General features: G+C 43.0%; 1 protein-coding gene across 1 annotated transcript in view; it reads right to left on the bottom strand.

The window, feature by feature from the left end:
* mthfd2 (methylenetetrahydrofolate dehydrogenase (NADP+ dependent) 2, methenyltetrahydrofolate cyclohydrolase) overlaps window positions 1-301 on the bottom strand; it is a 32135-nt gene extending 31834 nt beyond the window's left edge. Inside the window, exon 1 of the mRNA XM_078239371.1 lies at window positions 117-301. Coding sequence (XP_078095497.1) covers window positions 117-199 — 83 coding nt within the window. The 5' untranslated portion in view covers window positions 200-301. The remainder of the gene's footprint in view (window positions 1-116) is intronic.
* Window positions 302-12545: the final 12244 nt, after the last annotated feature.

The following is a 12545-nucleotide window of genomic DNA, read 5'->3' as shown; positions in this document are numbered from 1 at the left end:
TGATCAGCACAGCCGAGGACACGCATCCTCGTCCTGCCACATACAAGGGTCCACACACACACACACTGGCCAAGAGGGGGGTTGTGTGTGTGGGGTGGGGGCAAGTAGATACCTACCTCGGGGCGCTGATGTGCAGTTGGCGGTGCTGAAGACAGAGCCTGCCCAGGCTCCTGGCCAGGGAAGCGGTGCTGTGAGCCATGCTTGGCTGCTGGTCCCGGGGACAGTAAGGATGCTCCAGCTGCCTGTACCTGCTGTACTTCCCCCTTTGACGTTCGCAACAAGGCGGGACGCTGCCCGCCTCTGCCTCGCCCCTATTGGCTGCCCGCGGGGAATGTAACCACCGAGCCCCCTGCCGCTGATTGGCCAGGCACCTGCCCTTCAAATGTATCCAAATTCCGTTCCCAGGCAACCAACGGACGTCACCGGATTGCACGTTCCATGACCTCCCAGAGTTTGATGGGGGGGGGGGAGAAAGAAAGACGGGGAGGGGAACCGCTCTTCCATTCAAACCGCGGTGGCTTCACTCATAGAGGTTTACAGCATGGAAACTCATTTCTAAAAGGGGTGAAGAAGGAGAAGGTGGAAAGGTTCACTGCGAGTGCAGTGGATAGAAATTAGTAAGGGAGAGAAGGTCGACATCGTAAACCTACACATCACAGGATCTTGTTTTGCCTGAAAACCAAAGCTACCGGCAGATAGAATGCCATGATGTGGAGATGCCGGCGTTGGACTGGGGTAAACACAGTAAGAAGTCTAACAACACCAGGTTAAAGTCGGTGGGCACATCTCCCACTCCACCTGACGAAGGGGCAGCGCTCCGAAAGCTAGTGGCATTTGCTACCAAATAAACCTGTTGGACTTTAACCTGGTGTTGTTAGACTTCTTACAGATAGAATGCAGGACGAGGTCATTCGGATCATCGACTCTCCCACACACAGTGCAGAAGGAGGTCATTCGGCCCATCGACTCTGCACCGACTCTCCGACAGAGAGTGCAGAAGGAGGTCAAACCAAAGGGTGGCAGAGTGGTTAGCACTTCTGCCTCACAGCGCCATGGACATAGGTTCGATTCCCAGCTTGGCTCACTGTGCAGAGTCTGCATTTTCTCCCCCCTTCCCTGTCTGCATGGGTTTCTTTCGGGTGCTCCGGTTTCCTCCCACCGTCCGAACGACGTGCATTGACCATGCTAAATTCTCCCTCAGTGTACCCGAACAGGCACTGGAGTGTGGCGGCTAGAGGATTTTCACAGCAACTTCATTGCAGTGTTAATGTAAGCCTACTTGTGACACAAATAAATAAACTTTTGAAAGAAAGGGGGAGAACAATGACCTTTAATGTCAGGGTAAATACATGGGATTATGGGCCTGGGTTAGATTGTTGTCGCTGCAGGCGATAAATAACAATAAAAAACAATTCAAAACCTGGTAATTGGTAGCCACAAAGGATCAAAAGGTACACGTGGTGTGGCACTGAGTCAGCGAGCAGAGTTAACATATATTACAAACTCACACCAATGGCAGAAATAAAAACAGAAAATGCTGGAAAAAGTCTTAGTTGAGACCTTTCACGTCAACAGCATTTGCAGCTTTTTGTCTGTGGAAAGGTAACACTTTTAAACCAACAAGGGCCAATTTGATAGCATTCAGTGCCCGAGTTGGAAGTTTCCGTGTCCAAGCCCACGTGAGGACTTGAGCACAAGTAAAGGTTGATACTGGGGAAGAACTTTACTGTACGAGGTGGCTCCCATCCACCTCATGGTGGTTAAATATCCCGTGGCAACACTTTGAAGAGGAAAAGGGAGTTTCCACCGAGTTTGGCAGTTTATCACACAATGAGCACATTATTTCCGCTCACTGTGCACAAATTGGCTGCCACATTTCATACATTGAAACATTGGCAACTTGCTAGTCGGCACAGTAGCACAGTGGTTAGCACTGCTGCTTCACAGCTCCAGGGACCTGGGTTTGATTCCCAGCTTAGGTCAATGTCTGTGTGGAGTTTGCACATTCTCCTTGTGTCTGCGTGGGTTTCCCCCGGGTGCTCCGGTTTCCTCCCACATTCCAAAGATGTGCGGGTTAGGTTGATTGGCCATGCTTAAATTGTCCCTTCGTGTCCTGAGATGTGTAGGTTAGAGGGATTTGTGGGTAAAATATATAGGGATATGGGGTTAGGGCCTGGGTGGGATTGTGGTCGGTGCAGACTCGATGGGCCGAATGGCCTCTTTCTGTACTGTAGGGTTTCTATGATTCATGAACCATGCCACATAAATACAAGCTTTTCTTAATTTAAACTTTTGGCATTAAATTACATAACATTTGATTCTGAGCTCATGTAGTAGACAAGAACAAAGAACAAAGAAAATTACAGCACAGGAACAGGCCCTCTGGCCCTTCAAGCCTGCAACGACCATGCTGCCCGACTGAACGAAAACCCCCTACCCTTCTGGGGACCATATCCCTCTATTCCCATCCTATTCATGTATTTGTCAAGACGCCCCTTAAAACTCACTGTCGTATCTGCTTCCACTACCTCCACGGCAGGGAGTTCCAGGCACCCACCACCCTCTGGGTAAAAGAGTTGCCTCCTACATCTTTAAATCTTGCCCCTCGCACCTTAAACCTATGCCACCTGCTAATTGACTCTTCATATCTGGGGAAAAGCTTCTGACTATCAACTCTGTCCATGCCCCTCATAATTTTGTAGACTTCTATTAGCAAGCTGCAAAATCACTATAGCAAACAACTTGACTCCTTACTCCCTACTTAATTTGCTACCCAAGACTTGTCTCCTTCCTTGTGGTGCTCAAAACTTACCTTTGACCAAAACGTCCCATTACATTGGCAGTATGATTCAGAGACGAAAATGAAACTTTGGACTAATTCTTAAAACATTCTTGATTGAATCAGACTCCCACCTGCAGGATGCAATACTGACTGCAGTCAGCAAGGATAGGCAACAACACCTCCTCCACGATCATCTTCAACACCGGTGCTCCGCAAGGCTGTGTTCTCAACCCCTTACTATACTCCTTATACACCTTTGACTGTGTGGCCAAATTCCCCTCCAACTCGGTTTTCAAGCTTGCTGATGACACCACCGTTGTGGGTCGGATCTCAAACAATGATGATATGCAGTACAGGAAAGGGATAGAGAATCTTGTAAACTGGTGCGACGACAATTATCTCTCCCTCAATGTCAACAAAATGATGGATAGTCATCGACTTCAGGAAGCGTAGTGGAGGGCATGTCCCTGTCTTCATCAATGGGGACGAAGCAGAAATGGTTGAGAATTTCAGGTTGTGAGGTGTCCAGATCACCAACAACCTATCCCGGTCCCTCCATGGGAACGCTATAAATAACAAAGCCCACCAACACCTCTACTTCCTCAGGAGACGAAGGAAATTTGGCATGTCCACTACAACTCTCACCAACTTCCACAGATGCACCAGAAAAAGCATTCTTTCTGGTTGCTTAACAGCTGCTGCTCTGTCCAAGACCGCAAGAAACTACAAAGGGTCATGAACAAAGCCCAGTCCATCACTCAAACCAGCTTCCCATCCACTGGCACTGTCTACACTTCCCACTGCCTGGGAAAAGCAGCCAGTATAATCAAGGACCCCACACACTCCAAACATATTCTTTGCCACCTTCTTCCGTCAGGAAAAAGGTACAAAAGTCTGAGGACACATACCAAACGACTCAAAAACAGCTTCTTGCCAACACTATAGTTGAGAAAGCCCACCAACGCCTCTCTCAGAAGACTAAGGAAATTTGGCATGTCAGCTACACTCTCACCACACCAACATTTGCAGATGCACCATAGAAAGCATTCTTTCTGGTTGTATCACAGCTTGGTAATGGCTCCTGCTCTGCCCAAGACCGCAAGGAACTACAAAAGGTCGTGAATGTAGCCCAATCCATCATACAAACCAGCCTCCCATCCATTGACTCTGTCTACACTTCCTGATGCCTCGGCAAAGCAGCCAGCATAATTAAGGACCCCACACACCCCGGACATTCTCTCTTCCACCTTCATCCTTCGGGAAAAAGATACAAAAGTCTGAAGTCACATACCAACCGACTCAAGAACAGCTTCTTTCCTGCTGCTGTCAGACTATTGAATGGACTTACCTTGCATTAAGTTGATCGTTCTCTGCACCCTAGCTATGACTGTAACACTACATTCTGCACTCTCTCGTTTCCTTCTCTACGAACGGTATGTTTTGTATTGCGCGCAAGAAACAATACTTTTCACTGTATGTTAATACGTGTGACAATAAATCAAATCAAAGAATATTTCTTGAATCAACTTCCTCTTCTAATCGACTAGCTGTTTACCATAGTAATGCATTGTAACTGTGTTAAACCTCGTCCGTGCTGCCATTTAACAGCGAGATACTTTGTGCTTCAAAAGTTGAAAGAATTATCACAATAATTACGTGATCTCATGCAAAATCAGTCTTGTGCAAATTTGATTTGTCACATTTTGATTTGATTTGACGTGGTATACAGTGAAAAGTATTGTATCTTGTGCGCGATACAGACATAGCATAGCGTACATAGGGAAAGAAAGGAGAGAGTGCAGAATTACTGTCATAGCTAGGGTGGAGGGGAAGATCAACTTAATACGAGGTAGGTCCATTTGAAAGTCTGATGGCAGCAGGGAAGATTTGATTTTGATTTGATTTAATTTGATTTATTGTCACGTATTAACATACAGTGAAAAGTATTGTTCTTTGCGCACTACAGACTGTTCGGTTGGGACGTGACCTCAGACTTTTGTATATTTTTCCCGAAGCAAGAAGGTGGAAGAGAGAATGTCTGGTGTGCGTGGGATCCTTAATTTTGCTGGCTGCTTTGCCGAGGCAGCGAGAAGTGTAGACAGAGTCAATGGATGGGAGGCTGGTTTGCGTGATGGATTGGGCTACATTCACGACCCTTGTAGTTCCTTGCGGTCTTGGGCAGAGCAGGAGCCATACCAAGCTGTGATATTCTTGTTTTACAATGGTGTGAACATAATGCATCCTCAAATTAAAACTAATTAAAAATTCATTTCATCATTAACCAACTGAACATGCATTAATAGGAATTTAAAATGGTCCCGATGTCTTATTGAGGCATCACAAAGACTAAATAGAATGGACAACGGAGACCCAATGCCTGCAACTCCACTGCCATGTGAGAACAGAGGTATTTCACATCTGTGGTTACCTGGCCAGATGAGACAGGCTGACAACACCTAAAAGGAGCACATGGCATCATGGCGAATCAAGACTGCAGAGTGAAGTATAGGAACACAAGTGGCTGTAAACGATTCAGTGGTCTGGGGACAGACTGTAATTCCACAACCACTAACTCACAAGAGTCCTGGTTGGCCTATTTGCTCCCAGGTAAAGGACATCACGGTCAGGGGGAAGACGAACAGTCATATGCCATGGTCTATGTGAGAATGAGTGACAAGGCAAGGGTGATGATCCTGCAGTTTCAAGAGCGGGGCAAATTAAAAAGCAAATCTTCAGTGCCACAAACTGAGTATACAAATACTGAATTAAAAGGTTTACTTTTTTTTTAATGGTCGTGGCCAAGAACCATGTCGAGTTACATTTTATTAAGTGAAATACAAAAATAGAAAAAAAAGTAAAATAACAGATTAGATTAGAGCCTCTACCACATCAGGATTAAAATGTCATACTGGGACAAGACAGCAAGGCAAATTGTTCAGGACATCAGGGCTGAGACCAGTGTCCTCGTTGCAATATTGTGTCTAAGCTGGTTGTAAGAGCAATTCACCCACCCCGTTGCACTCACCTGCCTCTTTTGTCCATTGTGTCTTCCGATAACTATCCAGTTCTGAAAAGCTCGATTATTTCTGCTTACTCAACTGTCAGGCAGAACATTACAAATCTGAGACACTTGCTGCGTTATGTTGCTGTTGCTTCTTTTGCAAACTGGATCGAATTTGTCCCCGCAACCATTCCACCAGGAGAAAGCTTCTCCCCAACTGCTCAGTGCAGACACCTTATGTTATAGAGCACACCTCAAATCTCTTCAATCTTTTCAAGACAAGTAGGTGCCAGAGATTTCCCAACACATCCACGTTACTGAAACCCTTCATCTGAGGCACTACTTGAATGATTTTTCCTTTTGCCTGCTCATGACTTCATATCTACCTCAAGGTGTGATGCTAGAACGAGACCATAATCCAGTTGAGCCCAAACCAGAGTATATATAATTTATTAAGTCTTTCCTTTTGTAATCTAGGTACTCTTGTAATGTTCAGGATTCTGGATGCCTTATTAACTACTTTTTCAACTTAGCACCAGCAATGATTTGTGCACACTCTTGCACTTTGCAGACTTGTAGCATTTGATATTGCCTCTTGTTGCAATGAATAACTTCATGCTTTTCTGCATTAAATTTCATTGTCATTAGCCACCCATTCCACCATCGTGTTGATATCTTCCTGAAGTTGGCACTATTCGTGTCCCCTGCCCCACCCACTTACATTTCAGTTTTGTCTCATCTGCAATTTTTGGAATAGGGCCCTGTAATCCATGAATAAACATGAAGCACATTGGAGGTAGAAGCAGTAACTGATTACTCATCTGGCAACAGATATTCCAACCTCATGAGTGGGGGGGGAAATAAACCTGGCAAGTACAGACCAGAGAAGAATCTGGGCCAAAAGTAACTGCTGCATGGTAAATTGGTATTTGGCAAATGGTATTTGATACTTTGCTCATTGAATGAAGAGGATTAGTGAGTCGTGTGGTTGGAGTATATGGGTTTGGACCTAGACTTGACTGTGTAAAACAAAATCTGTATAGTGCATTTCAACCATACGCAAGCTGAGGGTAGCTCAAGACAGGTGCAATCTAAGACCAGTGGTAGTGGTAGGACAAGTTGAGAAGACTGATAGGAAAGCATGATCATTTTTGAGTAGTTTCTGCAAGACCAGTTGTGATTTTTCACTTGCAAACTCAAGCGTGAGATTTGAAAAAGAGAAATCAGCCAATAATTGCTCATTTGCTCAGTCTTGATTCTTGAGAGGGATATACCATAGATGAAGATGGTCAAACATTGGAGAAAATTAACAAGATTTCTCTGGTTAAAGAGTGCACATATAGTTGTTTCAGTGATTGCTCACCATGACTCCAAAGGAAGAAAATGTCATCGATGTATCTAGTGTCTAGCATCGGTTGAAGGTGCACTGCAGGAGTAAATGAACAAATCATTACAATTATCTGTGTTTTGCATTCGTCCTGTTGTTTCAAATAATCCTTCTCTGATCATTAAATTTTTTGGAACCAGGATAAATATTCCACATTTCCAAAGCAGCCACACACTGCATTGTTAGTGAAGCTTTTTGATACAAACAGTAATCTTTCATGAAAAAAAAAACAGATGTTGCCCGATTTGCTAAGTATTTTCAGCATTTTGCTTTTAAAATCATTACCCTACTGAGGTACAGCTGGGAAAACCAAATGTAACCACCTCAGTTTGTATCAACTATGCTTATAAACAGTTCTGATTTGTGGCACCAGTACTGGGTAAAGTGGGGGCTGTACGTTACTTGGATGGTCTACATGTGAACCAGGAGTGTTCTTGCAAAGTACAACTAGGGAAGCAAAGGGTTTTAAAATAAATAGTAGGGGTAAGGGATCAAATGTGCAATGATGTGGTCTATCAAAGGATAGAGACAAGGTCAGAGGCTAAAATAGTAATATGGAAATGAAGGTAAATGAATGGCAAGAAGGAGCAGAAAACTAAAGCCGAGGAAAAAAAGTCCATGCTTCTGAATGCACATAGCATTCATAATTGGTAGTGCACATTAAAGTATGATCTGATAGAAATTAGAGACATGGCTGCAGGACAACGATTGAATTCGGAATAAGGATATATAACATTCAAGAATAGGAAGCCAGATAAAAGATGGAGGGGGAGCATTTGTGCAATAGAGATGATCTTGGTTCAAGATCAGGGTACCTGATCAGTTTGGGTGGAAATAAATAGTGGGAGTATACTACAGACTACCTAACAGGAACCACAGTGTAGAACAAGTATACAAGAAAAAAAACTTGAGAAAAGGACAGCAATAATCATAAGTGACTTCCATCTTATATATTTGTATATACACACAAGATTGGCAGTAGTAGCCAGAATGAAGAGCTCATAGAATGCTTTCCACATACCCTGAGAACAGCACATTCTGGAACTAACCAGACAGAACATTATATTAGACCTGATACCAAATATGTGATACCAAATACCCATATGTGACAGCATTAATGACTTCCAACTAAAGGCACTCCAGGTAGCACAATAATTGAATTTTACCATTCAGTTTGAAAAGGAGACGAATGGGTCTATGACTAGTATTTTAAGCTTAAAAGGCAACAATGTGGCATGAAAGCAGAACCAGCTGGAGTGAACTTGGATGAGGCTGGGAGTTAAATCAATAGACAAGTAGACAAACAGTTGAGGATATTTCAAAATGCTCTTTATATTCATATAAAGAAAAATTCACCATCCATGGTTAGCTGGAGGAGATAGAAATGCAAGAGATCGCAAGAGTTTCTATAGGCATTTACAGTACTGATCCTCCAGAGTGGGAATGGGAAATTAATAAGGAAATTGTGGCGAAACAAATACTCGCTTCTGTCTTGACTAGAACATACAACATTCCAGGAATAACTCAATCAGGGAATTAGATATTAAGGAAGTGGTGGCTGAAAAATACTTGGTTTCCATTTTCACTGGATAAAAACATTGCAGTAATCGCTGGTAATCAGCAAGTTAGATATTAAGGAAACGGTGGAGGAAATATTCTGTTTGTTTTCACTGAGGTATAATTTTCCACAATCCTAGACTTTTGAAAGGTTCCATTAGGCTGGAAAGTAGCAAACATAACCCCCCTGTTCATGGGAAGGAGACAAAAAACACAGAAAACCATAGTCCAGTTAGCTTGATGTCTGTTCTGGAGACGTTAGAATCAATTAAAAGATTATAACTGTGCCCTTGGAAAAAATCAATGCAATTGGGAAGGATCAATATTTAACTAATTTAAAGAGTTCCTTCAAGGAGTATGTACTGTGGATAAAGGAGAGCCTGGAGACATACCATACTTGAGATTTACAGAATGCATGTAATAAGTTGCCACAAAAGGTTATTTCAGAAAATAAAAGCGCATGATGTAGAAGCCAACATATTAGGACAGAAGATTGGCTGGCTGGTAGAAAAGAGCATGCACTAATGGGCCTTTTTCAGATGTGATGTGCTGGGGCCTCAACCTTCTACAATTTTCAAAAATGACTTTGATGCAAAGACATGGTAGCTAAATTTGCAAATAGAGGGACAAAAGTACTTGTGAAAGCATATGGCGGTGGCATTGGTAGATAGGTTGACTGGGCAAAAATCCACAAATGGAGTATAATGTGGGAAAGCGTGAAGATGTTCATCTTCGCAAAAAGCATAAAAAGGCAATTACTTAAATGAATAGCTGCAGGATTGAGGTGTGGAGGGTTCTAGGTGTTCTACTGCATTAATATAGTATGCAGGTATAACACAGTTAAAAGGGCTAATAGATTACTGTCCGTTATTACAAGAGGAATGGATGTTTGATGTTATGCTTCAGTTAATCAGAACATTGGTGAGATCGAATGTCCAATACTGTGCACAGATTTGGTCTCCTTATTGAAGGAAGGATGCAAATAGTTGGGAGACAGAGCGGAGCTGGTTTATTAAACAGATACTTGAATGAACAGAAAATGTTAGGCTGGTTTCCACTGGAGCAACGAGTGAGGCATGACTTCAGAAGCATACCAGATCATGAATTATCTTCATAAGGTTCAAAATTAATTTGGAAAGAGATAATAACCAGTCATGGATCAAGATCCCAGGCTGGAAAAGGGCAAATTTTAGGGGTATAAAAATTGAACTGGAGCCTATTGATTGGAGCCTTTCAAATGAGATGAATAGGATGCAAGAGATACACGCAAGAGAAATAAATGTGGGGTATCCAAACCCAAGTACCCTGGATGACTAAGAACAAGACTTATGATGCATGCCAGAATAACAGCAATAGAAATCTGGAAGAGTATCTCAAAGCTAGACTAAGGAAAGCAAAGAGGAAGCATGAAGAAAGGATGGCAGGCTGTTAAAACAAATAGTCTCAAACACAAGGTAAAAGATCAGTGAAAGATGGTGTGGGGCCACAAGGAACAAGCAGGGTAAATTGCTCAGTGAAACAGATGGCATGGCAGAAGTACAAAATTACTTTGGTTGTCTTAACCAAATTAGAAGATGGTGATGATGGCCCAGTTGAAAATGTGGGTGAAGTCACCACACTTGGATGGGATGCATCTTAGATTGCCCAGAGAGGTAAGGGGGCAAATTGCTTACAGAACTTCTCCAGGCTTCTGAACTCAGGATTAGTTCTGAGTGAATTGCAAATGTGATATGATTGTTTAACAAAGGGCAAAGGATGACACAGGAAAATTAGACTTATCAGCTTGACATCAATAGTGAGTGGGAAAACTGATGGAGATCAGAGATTAAATAGTGTTAATACAGTCAATATGGCTTTGTCAAGGACAAATCATGTCTTAACAAATTTAACTGAATTATTTGATGAGGTGACAGTGATGAGTGCTGTGGATGTTGTATATTTGGACCTCAAGGTTCAAGTGCATAGTTCCCTGAAGCTGCCCAGGCAAGTCAAAACTGTTGAAGGCCTAAACGAGGCATGAGTATAAAAGCAAGGAAGTGGTGCGACATCTCTGCAAATCATTGGTCAGACCACATTTGTACTACTGTGGTCAGTTCTGGCAGCTTATCTAAGGGAGGATGCAAAAGCACAAGAGTGCAAAGGTTTACAAGAATGGTTCCAGGAATGAGGGATTAGACGTTAGGAAAAAAGAAATTGGGATTTTTCCCGTTGGAGCAGAGATTACCTTAATGAGGTGCTCAAAATTGTAAACAATTTTGACAGGGGGGCGGATAGATATTCTGTACCTATTAGTTGGTATGTCAGTGACTGGGGGGGGGGGGGGGGGGAGTCCACAATTTCAAGACGGTCAGCAAGAGAGCTAGGAGTGAGATGAGGAGAAACTTATTTCCTCAATTGTTGGGATTTGGAATGTGCTGCCTTGGAGAGTGGAAGAGGCAAAATCCATTGGAGGTTTCAAGAGAACTGGATACGTATCTGAAAGTGATGAATTCAAAGGGTGATGGAGTTAGGGCTGGAGAATAGGACTCTCTGGGTAGCTTTTTCAGGAGCTTCTATGATTCGATCTTCAAAAGGTGGACAGGGTAAGGGTATTTCTCCTAATGGCAAGTCCAGAACTAAGAGGCACTGATTTTAAAAATTAGGCATGATGTGAAGATGTCAGCATTGGACTGTGGGTGGGCATAGTAGTAAAACTCACCTGATGAAGCAGTGCTCCGAAAGCTTGTGATTCCAAATAAACCGGTTGGACTTATACCTGGTGTTGCGAGACCTTTTACTTTAAAATTAGGGATGGATCACCATTACAGCAGGTGAGAAGTTTTTCTTCAGTTGGTGGTGGAAACAGGGTAATTGCACATTTAAGCAAAGGTAGAATGATTCTTGATAGGCAAGGGTATCAAAGATTACTGGGAGTAGATGGCAATGTGGAATTCAAAACGAATCAGCCATATAATCTCATTGAATGGCAGGCAGTCCAGCAGGGCCAAACAGCCTATTTCTGCTTCCTATATTCATATGTAATGAAAATACATAGCATGCTTGGTGTTCAGTTTTGCTTTCAATCTCTTGTGCTGTAGGATTGATCACGATGTTACTGAATTCCAATTTGTGAGCACTGGCTCAAAGTATGATATTGATCAAAACAAAGGTTGGCACAAAGATCTGAAATCATCTCTGATTCAACGTTGTGTGGTCCTGTAAGGGCAAAATTGAGGATCTCCAGGCAGAGTAATTGCAATTCCTTCTAGCTTTGAAGCACGTCAATCTGGTTACTTGGTGCACATGACCAGAAAAGAAAACCAGTTCGCGCTTGGACCTTTTAAAACTTGGATTCTATAATGGAGAAAGGTTGCAATCCAGAGGTATATACTTTCTGCACTCAAGATAAAGCCCAATATTTCGGGCTCAGTCGGGAGCTCAAGCTCTATTATGTTACTGATACCAGATTTTGTCACTCTTTATAGCTGGGGGAAAAAAAAGCTCTGTACGCTGTCCTCCAAGAATAGCACAGCTCCAGAGATAATTCAACCCACTCCTCTGCTCTCCCCACCTCCCCCATTTTCCTCCCATGTTTATGCCCAACTCCCCTTTGAATACTATCAGTACATCTGTAGCCATCACTACTTCAGGTAATGCATTCAAAATTCCAACCATGTTGTGCTTCTAATGTTACCGTTGCCTGCCACTTAAGTTTGTTATCCTGCCCTAAAACACATTCAAATATACAAAGCAACTGGCCCCACTCACACACACAAGGATTGACTGGAGACCACTTGAGCAACCTTCCCTTTGAAGCCCTGAACAAATCTCACCCTATT

Source organism: Mustelus asterias, chromosome 22, assembly GCF_964213995.1.
Source record: "Mustelus asterias chromosome 22, sMusAst1.hap1.1, whole genome shotgun sequence".
Taxonomy (NCBI): Eukaryota; Metazoa; Chordata; class Chondrichthyes; order Carcharhiniformes; family Triakidae; genus Mustelus; species Mustelus asterias.
Note: the sequence above shows the minus strand (reverse complement) of the source record. Positions and strands in the feature narration are given on the sequence as shown.